General features: G+C 40.2%; 1 protein-coding gene across 2 annotated transcripts in view; it reads right to left on the bottom strand.

Annotated features, from left to right (window-relative positions):
• Positions 1–2,912: 2,912 nt before the first annotated feature.
• LOC135202576 (4-hydroxy-2-oxoglutarate aldolase, mitochondrial-like) overlaps positions 2,913–15,445 on the bottom strand; it is a 221,626-nt gene continuing 209,093 nt past the window's right edge. For both annotated transcript variants that reach the window (XM_064232078.1, XM_064232077.1), the window contains exon 8: positions 2,913–3,125. In XM_064232078.1, coding sequence (XP_064088148.1) covers positions 2,976–3,125 — 150 coding nt within the window. In that variant the 3' untranslated portion in view covers positions 2,913–2,975. The remainder of the gene's footprint in view (positions 3,126–15,445) is intronic.

A 15,445-nucleotide genomic window follows, 5' to 3' on the forward strand; every position in this document is an offset into this window, starting at 1 on the left:
CATAGTAATGTTTTACTAAATTATATAGTTTACGTGATTTGTCAGTTCTTTCTTTTTCTACTTCTTCATATGCTCTTATGGACAGAATCAGCAGACTATAAACCAAAGAGACCCCAAAGGAAATTGGCCAAAACAAAGTCATAAAACATAAATAATCAGTGGGTTGGAAAATGTTTTGCAAATTACTCTACAGAAAATAGGTCTTATATGAATTTTAACGCTTTTACGGCTAAAAAATTAGATTTTAAAAATGACTGATGCCCAAGGGACTGTAGTGGACTTTGTTTGAAACTGAATAGCTTGGGAATTTCCAGAACGATAATTTGGTTACTTGAAAAGGCCACATCAATTTCAGGTGGTTTTTAAATCTAGGATATTTGTCATTAGTTGAAGGATTTTTTATTACAAACAATAAATTTAAATAAGTATAAAGTGCTCAGAGCTAAGGTGAATTTACATGCAAAGATACTATTATTTTACATATGTTAAGGAAATAATACTTTTTTATTGAGGACACTTAAGCCAAGGCTGAACAATTTTTAAAACTTATAATTTTTCAAAGAAGCATGAGAGATAAATGTTTTTATGGATCAATCTAAAGGGGGTTATGTTCAGATGCCAGCAGAAAGGTACAGTAATACTATAGGTTTTAGTGGTGTGTGTCTGAACTGAATTTATTTACCTTGAATATCCCAGAACAGGTGCTAAACAATAAAGACCCATACAGAAGATTTTTTTAGTGATTTTGAGGAATCTTCAGTTACACCATGAAATTTGTTAAAGGTAATTGATTAAATCTGTTTCAAATAATTAATACACTTCTAAAACCTGTTGGCATGATTTTACCATGAATTCATATTTTTTGAACCCATAAAGTAAATGTACTGCTAGTAAGTTCCTGAAGTTTTTGCAGCCTCAGGTTCCAGATCACATTGTACCCTAATGTTAGAATAGAATGGAATATAGTGTTTTTGGAGTTTTTTTATATGTAACTTACCAAGTAATTACATAGCTATAGTTTCTAACTAATGGCCGCTAAAATTTGAAATCTGTGGTAGCCATTCTTTTGTTTTGGTGTAGGAACAGCCCCGCCCACTATTGGGGGGGAGAGGAACAACTATGGAAAGGCCATTCAATTTGCTGCTGCCGATTGACGACTGGTTGTCGATCGTCAGCCGACGGTTTGAAATTCGTTGTCGGTTACCAGTAGTAATGCAAATTGGCGAAGTACAGTTTATTGTTGGTAGCTTTCCTCTAATTTTTTTGTCAGTAGATGGTACTGCACCCTGGGCAGGTGCAAAATTTTATACTTTATTAGCGTTATAGAGTACTCCTTCGTTTAAAGCTCAAGCTCCCACTCTCATAGTAGGCAACCTTTGGCTATGCTGCCACGCTGCTACAAAGTAAGATGAGTGCCAACCAGAGGCAGTAACTTCCTGCAGCCGCTCTCTTACAAGGTAAGGAACAATTGGGATTAGAGTATATTCTTAAATCCCACCTCCTGTCAATGTGGGAATCAGCTATGTAATTACTTGATGAGTTATATACATAAATGACATTTTTTTTATAATAAAATAACTTTGTATAATACTTACCAAGTAATTACAGATTAGAGGCCTACCTGACTCCCCTTGCATGAACATAGCGCATAAACAAACACACAAACAAATATCTGACCTTTGCCTAGTTGTTCCTCCCCCTGATAGTAGAAGAGGATCTTACTACACCAACACAAAGGAATCGCTACCGCGAATTTCAAATTTTAGCTGCCGTTGCTTAGAAACTATTGCTATGTAAATTACCTGGTTAGTGTATGTATATACAAAGTTTAGTGTATATAAAAAAAAAGTTATTTTATTATATATGTCATTTTAGGAAAGAGGCCAAGCACTGGGAGTTATGAGGTCATTCGGTACTGAAACAAATTTGACTGTCGAAAGGTTTGGAAGGTGTAATAGGAGGCAAACCTCATAATTGCACTGTGAACTTTTGTTAGAAGGGGGCGGAAAGTCAGATGGAAGAAAGAACATGTACAGAGGTACACTGAAAGGAATGAGAGGGGTTGCAGCTGGGGGGTGCTCTTAAGAATGCACCATATGAGGTGCACTGACACCACTACCCACTGTAGAGTATCATAATCAAATTGAGGCTGCATTAAAAACATTTTAATTATGGTTAGTCTTTAAACTTTAGTTTATCTGGATTTTGTGTTGTCTTTTGTTGTTAACAAGTGTCCAATTTGGAAATTAAATTGGATATGTTAGGTTTTTCACACATAATGGCTGCACCTATTCCTATAAGTTTCAGCACTGCACTGATTCCATTTTGTTTTCAATTCCATCTTCAGACATATGAAACTATTCAAATTCATGAAAAATCAATATTTCAAAATAACTAATTGAGTCAGATTGCATTTTGCTCCTTTAAACATTTGACAAGAAAATGTTCCAGCTTTTAAATGAGTCAAACTACCTTCCATCTCCACCATATTACACATTGGGTTATACCTAAAACTAAATTGTGTAGATAGATAGATAAATAGATAGATAGATATTCTTTCAGCATTCTTTCTTAATAAGTTTTCAGTTATGCTACAATAATACTGTAGTAGTCTACCCATACATTTTTTTCCATTCTACTAACAGTACATACTTTTAATAAACTACATTGTAAGGGAGTCTCTGAATTAGACTTTGAAAAAACACTGGTGTATACTATAATAATCAAGATTTCTTGTCCACTTAACTTAAAAATAACTAGTATCGCAGTTCTGAAATTCAATTAATGCCATGTTGGTAATGGGAATTTTATCTAGATGAATCACAATTATCCACACTAATTGAAACTTCCATTGAAATCTAAATAAAATTGGCCATTAGATACATTCAGAAGGAAGCTAATGTGAAACATGGTTTATTATATATAAAATATTTATTTGTCAATAAGCAACAAAGATTTTATTATCTATTGACACTTTACAGATACCCACTCTCAACAAAAACTTTACGTAACTTTGCTATTTCAGTTTCAGGAAGAGGTTGTAAAGGTGATCGTGTTGGACCACCATAAAATCCCTTCCAGTCCATCACCTGTTTTAGGCCAGTAATGCCAAAATCTTTTGTGACCTGCGAACAAATGCAAGTATCATAGGTTACTCTGTATGAAGTAATTTTAATACAACCTACTCCAGTATTCCATTTTAATTAGTAGCTTTCACACTAGATGTATAAAATTACTTGCTTTAACCAACATTTTTTTGTTTGTGTAAAATTTAAATATATTCTCAAAATTTAAATATATTCTAACAATATAAATTAGTAGCTGTGTGTATATATGTAAACAATTACCTCAAATACACAAAAATTATCTAAAATTTTATTCTTCACACAGGAATCATTAACACATCTGGCATATTATCTCAAGTTGCCCAGGCAAAGAGTAACCCTAATTACTAAAGATTATGTAGGTGTGCATCAGAAACATCCATCTTTCATTTCAAGAAAATCCTAATCTTTACACTAAAACAATGAATTATCCCTGCAAGGAGAAAATTGCAAATTTAAGCAGTATAAAGATGCAATTTTAGCAACTTGAAAAGCAAATCTACAGCATGAGATTAAAAATTATATTGTTATTGTACAATAAAGTTTCATACATACTTACCTGACAGATATATACTTAGCTATAGACTCCGTCGTCCCCGATAGAAATTCGAATTTCGCGGCACACAACGCTACAGGTAGGTAGGTCAGGTGATCTACCGGCCTGCCGCCCTGGGTGGCAGGAATGAAGGGAACGATTACCTTCTAAGGACAGATTTTTCTCTTCCACCTGTCTCCTGAGGGGAGGCTGGGTGGGCCATTCAATCGTATATATCTGTCAGGTAAGTATGTATGAAACTTTATTGTACAATAACAATATCATTTTCATACATTCAACTTCCCTGTCAGATATATACTTAGCTGATTGGCACCTTTGGCGGTGGGTAAGAGACAGCTAATTACTGATTAGACAGGTAAACAACATACGTTGTAGGTAATAAATAAATAAAACCTTGGTTCCTATGTGTTTAGACGAAGGGTTGACCTCCTAGCTATTGCTAGGAGTCTGCTTCGTCTCAAGAGCCTCAGCGAGGATGTGACCTATGGCTAAGAGTTCTTGTAGATCTGTCAATGGGTCTTATCCACTTACTTGACAGAATCTAATGGTTATTTGTCAAACAAAGGGTCCTATCCACTTACATGACAAAACACCTATGCCTACTGGCATAATTAAGGAGCACAACACCGATCCCGATCACCTGATCCTAACACGAGGGTTTGTGCTTAATTTGAAAAGAGCTATCCCCAAACTCATTTCAAATAACCCAAAGAAAATAGTATACTTATGTTTAAAATAAAATTTTTTAACTCACTAGTTAAGGATCAGTGTCGGCTCCCTATCCCAGCAACGTATCCGTAGACACGTAACCAAGAGAGAAGGATCTCTCATAGGTCAACTTGACCTCCTTCGTGCAAAGAGAAGACAACACAGAGTTGCATCTCCCGTAAATTACAGCTAATAGTCTCTCACGACATATTGTTATGGAAAGAACAAGAATTGTTAAAAGCTCGCACTTAAAGCGCTTTTAATTCTCAGCTGTTTGAAGGAATCATCAAGTTACTTAAGAAGTGCTTTAGAGATCACACTGTTCCAAAGAAGACCAGGGCTTTCTTTGAAATTGATCTCTTCTGGATGAAGCCTAGAGCCTGGCTTGTGCCTGGCTGGCGCCTCGCGCCTCGCGCCTGTCGACCGCCTCGCGCTTGGCTGGCGCATGTTGCTTGCCTGGCGCCTGGCTAGAGCCTTGCGCCTGCCTGGAGCCTGGAGCCTGGCGCCTGGCGCCCGGCGCCTGGCTGACTTCTCCCCACTTGCTGGAGCTTCGAGCTTGTTAAAGAGTCTCGAGGAAACTGGCGATGCCCACATCGGACACTTTTCCGATTTATTTGCCTATAGCGCATCTGCGCCAGGCTGGAGGCACGCTCCTTCTCCTCATCAGACAATGACAGTGTTTATTGGACTGTCTTCCTCTGGCGTCTTTACGCCTGTTCTGGTATTTTGGCGCCTGATTGGCGCTACATTGTCCGAAAGTCCTTAACATCCACAATCGTTTATCAGGAGACTGGAGAAGGGTGGAAGAAATTCTTTCACTTTGAGCTTTTGGTCTCTCCTGGTAAGAAGGGGAGGTGATTGTAATCAGCTACATCCAGTAGACGATAGGATATCTAACCGTACGAGAGATAAGAGTCTTCCTCCGAGGAGGGTCCTTCTTGAATACTTCCGTGCTCACGAGATCTCTTCTTACATGTTGAAGGGGTGTCTCGTTGCAGAATCTTCCTATCCTTGCCCGAAGGAAGGGAAGAAGCCTGGAAGTCGAAGGAGACTCCGAGCTGAATTGGGAGTACTCCTGATTTCTAGCTCTTTATTGTATCCCTCTGAACACCTTCTGGGAAGCATTTCGAGCCGTCATCGCATACCAACAAGACTCTGTAGGCAAACGTTGAACCATTCTACTGTAGATGAAAACGTAAGTCCTCTGCCCTGGACAACGAAACCTCTATCTGAAAACATTGAATCAGGAATAGGGGGTTTCAGTTCTTTTGCTAGACATACTATGCTGGCAAAGAACCCATTTGTCTAGTCTCCATAGAATCTGGATGCGAGATTCCAATGCTCAAAAAATTCACTTGTCTTCTTGGTCGTTTAGGACCAAGAGAAACAAAGAATTCCCTCATAAAAATTTCTCAAGAAGTTTGATGAGGAGCAGTTCCATCTTGTCGGAACATGGAATCTGTGGCCACAAAAAAACAAAAAAAATCCCATTAGAAGTACATGATATCCTACTCTTGTCATATTAAGGTATATATCGTATAAGATCCCGAAGATCTAATCCTCTGCTATCTCCAATTACCTTTGTAGAGACAGAGTATAGCCTTTTACTGCGTTCTTTTGATAGCAGATATATACAAAGGTGATTCTTCCCTCTGAAAGGGAAGAAAAAACCGCTATGTGGTTCACAGAGGTATCGGAAGAGGGACAGTTTCCTCATTCCCTCTAGCACGATCTGCAGCAATTCTATGTCTAGGCCATGACTATTGTCATCTACCTTGAAAAATCCTCTCATTTATGTCCACTTCTGGTCAGTCTGCATGCAGACAGATCAGAGTGGAGAGGTTGTTAAGGTCCATTTAATAATAGATGCTGATAGAATATCCCAGACTCTCTTGGAAAAGACTTCCAAAAAAACATGCTGTGAGAAGAAACGTGACCTCTGTGAATCCAAAACCTCTCTGAAGCCAAAATGAGGCATAAAGTATTATCCTCTCTTTCTTTGACGCCTTTTATCTTAAATTCTGTAAAGAATTAATTAATTTATATTTATATTTAGGGGAAAAAAAGACTATAGATATTCCCCTTTCTATAAAATAAAGATGGCGTATATTGCTACCTCTCTTGGTTCGAGGAAAAGGAAGCATTCTATAGGAAGCCTGTTCGTCTTCTACCTTGCTAAGAGATCTATGAAGAAGACTTTCCGCAGGTTCTCACAACTCTTTCCAATAAATGTTAGACATACGTTAACAGTTATTATCGTCGATCGAGAAGGTTCTCACGGACATGAAATATCTTGCATCGAACCTCTTAAGGATCGTTAAGTTCCCTGTCTGTTTTCCAAATAGGTTCTCTTTTTTAACGCGAACAGGAGCGAAAAAAGAGATTCTCGATGCTCTTTGCGATATGAGAGAGTCGTGGAATTGGCCTAAGTGATAAAAAGGGTAACGAAATCAGGAACGATTCTTGCCGTTACCGAGCCTGCTGTCCGAGAGGCTACTGGATTCTTAGGTTAATAACTCGCTAAAACGAGAAAATCTCTTGGATGGTGCTCTTGGCCCATTGCGCCAGGCTGGCGCTTCTGGCGCAATTTTGCGCTAGGCTGGCGCTTCTGGCGCAATTTTGCGCCAGGCTGGCGCATTGCGCCAGGTTGGCGCTTCTAGCGCTTTGCGCCAGGCTGGCGCTTTCTTCTAATTCTCTTTATGTTATGTGTCAGAACATCTGTGCCTTTATGGTACCCGACCTCCTTTCACATGTTAATTCCGTTCTTAGTAGGAAAAAACTCTTATATACGAAGTATAGTCCATTCAGGGAAACCATTCTGCCACGAAGAGAATGTTTCCCATCCCACTCATCCATCTTCTCTTGAGCAATATCCGATTCTAAAAAGGTTGTGTGCGTTTCTCGAAAGACTTGACCATACCGTAGTCTTAAAGTGAATTCTCTACTACATCCATCTTCTCACTAAGCATGTATTCTAATAAGCCATGCTTTCATAAGCATGAGAGCATTATATAATATAATGTTCTACTGCTTAGAATCCTTTAATAATGTTACCTACGGTAAACAGCATTGAAAGGTAATAATCTTTCTTTCTATTGAAAGCTTCTTAGCAAAAGGCAGACAATATTTTATTTGTGCTAGCTTAACTATCTCCTCCATTCGAGACTAAGTCCATGATTGTGGGGAGGATATACGGTTAACCATTCGATCCGTTGGAGAGAGAGATGTAATCGACTAATCAGGACCGAGAACGGATGGTACTGTATTCCAGTAATTGGCCTTCAGAATGACAGCCCGGCAGTCTCGCTCGCTGCCTGACTGCATTCATCATGAGTTGCCAGTTACTTCAATCAATGAAGGAATATATACAATTATTCTCGAGCCTAAGGAAGCTCTTAATAATGCAAATTTAACGCCAAACCAACCTTTGTTAAATTACCGGAAGCTGAGTAGGTATTGTCGTAACAAACCTTTTAAGCGAAGTCCTTACCAGGAAAAAACCTGTAAGGATATGAGATAATTTCCGTAGCGAACCACAAAGGCAACTCTTGGTATGGGTATATTGACTTGGTCAATTCAGTAGTCGTATACAGCAAGTCTTGCTACTACATTCTTTCCTCTCCGATCCAGAGAGAGAAAAGGAAATCTTGCCCTCTTCGTTCTTTTCGTCAATAAACACGAATTAGTATTAGTCGAAAGAGATCGCAATGAAAACTCTAGGATCGAAGAGAATCCCTCAATTTTTATTCTCTTGGATATAAGGCCGTATTCTATGCCTCTATTATTTGGAAGAGCCTCTAATCAATGAATGAGAGCTCGTACAAATCTTGTTTAATTTGCAAACGATCCTGAGAAAAACTCTCATCATCTAAGTCCTCATGACAAGAATGACGGCCGCCTGTGCGACATATTGCATTCTTCTCAGGAGACAGCTGTGCTTGCGGCAGATTTCCACCCGAAACGGACATATCGTGAACAGGACGACGGCCGCCTGTGCGGCACCTTTCGTCTCTGTCCAGAGAAATCCGCTCCTGGTCCAAATCATAAAGAGACGCTTCCTGGTTGATTTCTCCGTATGATTCTTTTGAGGAAGATCTTGGCGCTTGGTGCTTAACCGTTGCCGAAAGTCTGGTTTGTTCAATGCGCTTGGACGTATCTGTCCGTCTCGGACCGTGTCGTCTGTCCGAGCTGTCCACCTATTGGAACTTGGCGCTTGGCTGGTGTCATTCCAGTACGAACACCTCTGCCTGTCCGTCTTGTCCGCTTTCTGGCGCCTGTCGCTGGCACGGGAGTTGCCTGCGCACGACGTTTTGTCCAATCCAGGCTGTCCGCCTTGTCAAGGTTGTCCGCAATCGGCACGAGTCGCTTGGACACAGTTGTCCGCATAGGAAATATCCGCCTGTCGGGGCTGTCCGCGTCTGGCGAATGGTGTCTGGTTGGAGCCGTCCGCGTAGGACACTTTTTCCTGTCCGAGTAGTTCCAATTCTGGCGCCGAGCGCCTGGGTGGTTCTGTCCGACTCGGACACTCTTCGTCATTGTCCGTATGTTGCGTCTCAATCCTATGAGTTTTCGTCATCTTCTTTATTCGTCTCTGTACTCGTACGAGGAGTAGAGGAGATAAGTCTGGAGTCCAGAACGCCCGTAGGACGAGATCTCTTAACAGGAAGAAAAATCGTCCTTTCCTCCTCGGAAGGTCTTTTCTCAATACTCCTACTAAAGAGGAAATTTGTTCCTGCATTTTAAGTAGGAAGTCCGTCGCAGTTTCTTCCTTTTCTTTGCCATGAATAGGAGAATGCGCTCTGGAAGGCGTAGGAGATCGAGATATTGTCCTCTTGGCTCTTTTCCTCTCGTAGGGAGAATCGTCCGGGAAACGTTCCGGGCTCGAGTCCAACGTCGGAGCTTTCCAACTCCTCTTGATCGGACACGACAGTTCGTCGGAATTCCCATCCACTTCTTCGAGGAGGGGACGAATCGGAAGACAAAGCACTCTTTTAGGATGCCTTTCCAATGGCGATCCTTGGCTAGTCTGGGACCGGGGCTACAGGATTCCTAAAAGTCTTTGGGAGTCTTGGAGGGACGTACAGATCTGCCGAGGGGACGCCTGACCGGTGGGGATCTCCAGTAACCTCCGTACGACTGTCGACAATTCCTTCTCCTCTGGGCATGGGAGCTTGGAAGAGGTCTAGGTCTGGGAGCGAGACAGAGCCGATCGGAACGCACCTCCACTATTTTAGGACGCCTTTTCCAATGGCGAACTTGGCAGTCTGGGACGTTCTACAGAGTCTGCCGAGGGGACGCTGATCGGTGGGGATTCTCCGTAACCTCCGTACGACTGTCGACATTCCTTCTCCTCTGGGCCTGGGAGCTTGGAAGAGGTCTAGGTCTGGGAGCGAGACAGAGCCGATCAGACGCACCCTCCACTTCAATGGGGAACACTATATTCACTTCTTACCTTTTTAGAGCTCGCTTTGAGCTACATCCATTATCTTCAAATTTGCATATATAAAATTTGTAGTTTCTGTGGAGTAAGAAGGGTGATGAGGATGCAACAACTACTAGTACTGCTAATACTCTAACTGCTCGTTAGCACAAACGCTATTAAAAGCTTATAAAGTAAGCGTATCTAGTTATATGCTTTTCTGACTTCCTAAAGTAGGAAATTAAAGTTTAATATTTCCTCAATAAAGTTGTAACCTTTATTACATGTAATAATGAATAAATATTAATAATTCCCTTTATTGCAAACTATGTGAGTGTCTACGATAATTTTCGGTAGTTTCAATTAGTATTTTCTTCGAAAATTTCGAAGCGAAATTCATTAAAAAAGTTAATAAAAGCGTTTTTATGCCGAACCAAAGACCCAGTACTTCCCTGCAAAAGACAGCCCAGAAGATCGATGGCGATGAAACACGAAAATCAAATCAGGAGGAACCGTAAACGTATGTTTACAGTCCAAACGATAGAGAAAAATCTGTCCTTAGAAGGTAATAGTTTCCTATTCCTGCCACCAGCGGAAGGCCGGTAGATCACCTGACCTACCTACCTGTAGCGTGTGCCGCGAAATTCGAATTTCTATCGGGGACGACGGAGTCTATAGCTAAGTATATATCTGACAGGGAAGTTGAATGTATGAAACCATCCCACCACTATCCAAGTAAGTATAGCACCAATTAAGAAATATTATCAAAAAAATTATTTTAAGGCAGGTTGACAAGATCTTACTACCTAAGCCTGCAGAAAAACACTTGTCCAACAGCAGCTCAACTCTTAAGCAAACTGTGGCATTTGTTTTTGTCATAATAAAGCAAAATACAGCTACTGTAAAGTCACTGACTCAGACATCATACATTGGAGAAGGTAATCATGATGATAAAATATAATTTTAAACTAAATAGTACACATATGAATCTTGTCCATTCCATTTGTTGTGTGCAGATTTACTAATGCTGGGACAATTATATTATTCTGTAGGCAAAAAATATATAAACTGAGAAATATCTTTAGTTCAATCTCAAGCATTAAGTGTGCAACACATTGTTACAAGAAAACTTACTGGTAACTCATCTATGAACGTACCCCCGTTGAATTAAAAAAAAAAAAATTCTGTGCTGTAACTGATAGATGGTCACAAGTGATGCTAATTTACAAATCCAGGTAATATTTCAAGATAGTATTTATAAATACTTTCTTAATTTATTTTTTAATACTCTGTAGCAAATTTATTTAACTTTTGTCATCAGGGAGCAGAAGTATTAGCAGAAATTGAACCTCGCTTGTCAAGAATTGAAAGTTTCCTCTTATATTTTATACTAATCATTATTACCTCCATGTGCAATGTCTTGGAAGACATTACCTCCAAGTGAATCAATCTTGGAGGCTATGTACAGTATAAAGAAATTTTACTGTGAACAGTACTTTATCTCAAGATTTAGAATTCTGAGACATATTGATGTCCACTCCAAAGCAAAGAGCTACACAATGCGACCGAGTACTTTCAAGAAACACAAATCCAGTTCCAATTCAAGTGCACTAAAGATTTTTTTTCAGAAGTTACTTGATGATTGTTAGAACTGTAATTACTAATGCATGTCAGACATTGCAAGGTTTCCAACCATAGGTATTGAACTTTAATCTGTATATTGTTAACCATTTTTCAGGTGTGAGAAAATACATCTGGCTGTATATAGATGTCTCAGTTTCTCCCTAGTATCAAATGCTACCTTTACATTTGCTAGAGTTCTTGACCTGTCAGGATTTTGTCAATGAACGAGACTACACCTTGCCTCTTACTCACAACCTCGTTATACTGGCGATCCTGAAGATGACCAATACTGGCACCCCCAGCCCATCCAGCTCACAACTCAAGAGGCTTGGTTCTTCTGAGTGCAGACCATCTTCAGGTCAAAGATGATGATCTCCACATACCGCAAAGCGTGGAATGGCTTGCAGACCTAAAGACCACCATCACCGATAAAGCATATAGGACACAATAAGCTACTAGCCCAAAACAGAAGAATGACCCAAGGGCATTTGTTTTTAACCCCTTCAGCACTGGGACGTACACATGTACGTCTTTTATGGTACAGTAATAAAAGACCGGGACGTACGCGTGTACGTCTTTCATCCCTCCTCGAAAAGCAAAGCGTTTTCTTCAGCTTGGATGGTTTCCAGACACAGTATTGTGTACGAGAGAGGTGCTGAAGCTCCACCCACAATTCATTCCAACCAATGAGCGTCCGATGGACGTCGTGACGTCATTTTCATATGGGATATTAGGAGGGGTACTGGCCAACATATGCCAGTGCGCCTCAGGCCATTATCTGAGAAGGATGATTACGATTTTGTCCGTAAACCTATAGATTTGAATTCTAAAACTTTTTTCTTTGATTGCAGTTATTTTATATGTTTTTTTTTTTTTCAGTATCATGTCAGATGATAGTGTTTCCGAGTCAGGGTCTGAGTACCTGCCAAATCTATCAGATGATGATTATAGTAATAATTTCATAGAGGTTGACAGTGACAACGAGTGTTTGGAAGACATTGAACCTCTTGTCGATGAAGGCTGGCGGTTCATAACTGATCCATCTTGTGACTTGCACCCAGACCCAGACCCCTCTGATTCAGGAGGGTGGCAATGGGATTCCTGCTTACACCAGATTTCACCTGCTTACGTGATTCCTTTTTTTTTTCCTTTTTGTGATTATGTAATTGACAAATTGTGTGAATGGATGAATGCTGGGCAGAGTAGTACTTTCATTCAACAGGAAGCGTAAGGTGAAAGGACTTCTATGGAGGCCTGTTACTCGTGACGAGATGGGTTTTTACAGCTTGCTTATGATGATGGGGTGAAAAAACTGCCCCATATGTATATAAGTATTGGTCACGAGATGCTGTTTCTTTATTATTATTATTATTATTATTATTACTGTTTTATTATATTATTATTATATTACCACTGCCGTAAACATTCATTGATGTATACGCTGTTTCTGTATGAAACCTAGGAATAACTATTTCAGTATGAAAACTAGTACGTACTGCTATTACCACTACTACTATTTTACTACTACTTTACTACTTTTTCTGCTACTTTATTTCTATTACTTTACTATATTTCTACTACTTTATAACAGTTCCTACTCTGCAATTACTTTGGTCCACTAAGTATTCCTATTTTTTCCAATATTCTTACTATATTTTTTGTAATTTTTGATAATGGGGTAAAAAATATTCATTGATATCCGTACACACAATGTTTTCACATAAGAATATAAAGGAAAAATATGAATAACATAAAATTTAGTGGGAGCAAGTAATGATTGATACTCGCGGTCGACAGGGGGTCTCATGCGGTATGCAAGCATTTGCAGCAATAAAGCAGGCCGGTGGCGAAGGGGTTAACACTGGAGGTTTGGGAATGAAGCTCAAAAATGTGGAACTGACACATGTCAAATAACATGCAATAGGGTTGCAGAAGAAACCCAATGTCAGCAGTGGGCAGACCGGTTGCCTCGTACAAGAAATCGTGCCTGCTTTCTGCAGTCTTTTTCTTCCAGGTACAGGCAAAAAGACTTAAGTAATTTTTCATCCCAGAAGAAAGATTGAACATGGAGTTCCTAGTCGACAATGGCGCATGCCAGTAATTTGTGCCAGCCAACTCCCAGTACTCTACAAGTATTCACTGAAAACATGCAGATGTCCAGCTGTCAATATACGGGAATCTGACCATGAAATCTGTCGTTTGGGGGGAAACGGCACAAGTGAACGTTCATCACAGCAAACTTAACAATAACACTTTAGATGCAGAACTTCCTAAAAGCCCAAAACAAAAATGCTGGCATTTGTTGCGAAACAGAAGCTGATCATACAACCTGCCCCCTGGTCCTATTCACTCTGACTCCAGCACCAGAGATAAGTCGCCTCCTTCAGGAGTACCCGGAGGTATGTAAGGATGACTTGCTGCATGACCTGACCAAACCCGCAAGCACCACAGTCACCGAAGATGCCCAGTGCATGCCTGTTTCAGATCTTTGGCTCCAGAGAACTCGCCACATCAAACAAGCTTTCCAGGACATGGAACTAACAGAAATATGACAAAAGCTTTCAGCCCCCGGGTATCTCCCCCCCCCTCCCCCACCATGATACCTAAACTTGCCGGCACATGATAACTTAATATGAAGACGGTACTTGACAGGTATCCACTGCCAAACATTGCAGACAAACCAGATGAAGGGTGCCAAAATACTTATGAAGATCAACTTGCAGAAGTGATACTTCCAAGTCCTAGCTGCAAAGAAAGTAATAAAAAGAAAAGAAAAAAAAAAAAAAAAAAAAAAAAAAAAAAAAAAAAAAAAAGAAAAAAAAAAAAAAAAAAAAAAAAAAAAAAAAAAAAAAAGTCATTATCACACCCCCTTTGCACATATACCTTCAATACAGCTGCTTCGGCCTTTGGAACTCTGTCCCAATCTTCCAATGTCTGATGGATGAAATCCTGGGCAACCTAGCCCTTCTGCGTCATTCACGTTGAGGACACTCATATCCAGCCCCAACATCAAAAAACACACATCTCATGTCAGGTTGGTCAGGCTAATGCTCACAGAAAACAGACTTATAGTCTGAAAGGAGAAATATGAATGGGCAAAACCAGTAGTGAAATTCCTGGGCCACCAAACAAACCCTGAAGGTGTCAAGCAATCACAGACTTCCCGAGCCGACAACAATCAAAGCAGTCTAAAAATTCACGTGAATGATTAACCATTGCCACCATTTCATACCCAACCTTGCTTGAGTAATCGCTACAATATATATAACTACTGTTCTTGAAAAGAAAACCTAATATTTCATGTTGGTATGAAAAACAAAAAGCCTTCATGGTTGCAAAATAAAGTAAAATCTGCTGCCACACTAAACTTTCCTTTACCCCATGGGTCCCTTACCATAACAATGGAAGAGTAGCACATTGACGGAGGCTGTATTTGAACAAGACAGATGATGGTCATTGCACATTGGTGTTCTTCAGTGAGAAGTTTATCGCCAGCAGAATAAAGTATTTCACATCTGACTAAGAGTTCTAAGTCCACAGTGCCCTCCACCACATGCTTGTAGGATGACCATTTGTGGTGTAGTCTGACCACCATCCATTAGCACATGCACCTTCACCAAAATGGAGATAGGTGGTCAGCAAGAAAACTGCATCACTACTATCGTCAACTGCTGAACACTCCTGAAACACCAGATACTTTTAAAATGCTCTTCCAAATACTTGGCAAATGCACATTTCCAAAACCCCATCAACACCAAGATCGGGATATCAAATCCCCGGAATAGCATCAGCTCAGAAATATGACATGGATCTACAGTGACTTATTAGGGAAACCCTGCCCTTAAGTGGCATAATCTTCCATCAACGACAGAGACGTGTCCAATGCCTGTAAGATAAATATATCGGATGCCCTCGCCCATACCTACTGTTAGGGTTGAGAAAGAAAGCCTTCAACCTCACCCACAACCTGTTCCACCCATCCAGCAGATCAACCCCCCAAGCCCTGTCGGAGCAGTACTCTGGTGGAAAGACGGA

Source organism: Macrobrachium nipponense, chromosome 30, assembly GCF_015104395.2.
Source record: "Macrobrachium nipponense isolate FS-2020 chromosome 30, ASM1510439v2, whole genome shotgun sequence".
In the NCBI taxonomy this organism is placed as follows: Eukaryota; Metazoa; Arthropoda; class Malacostraca; order Decapoda; family Palaemonidae; genus Macrobrachium; species Macrobrachium nipponense.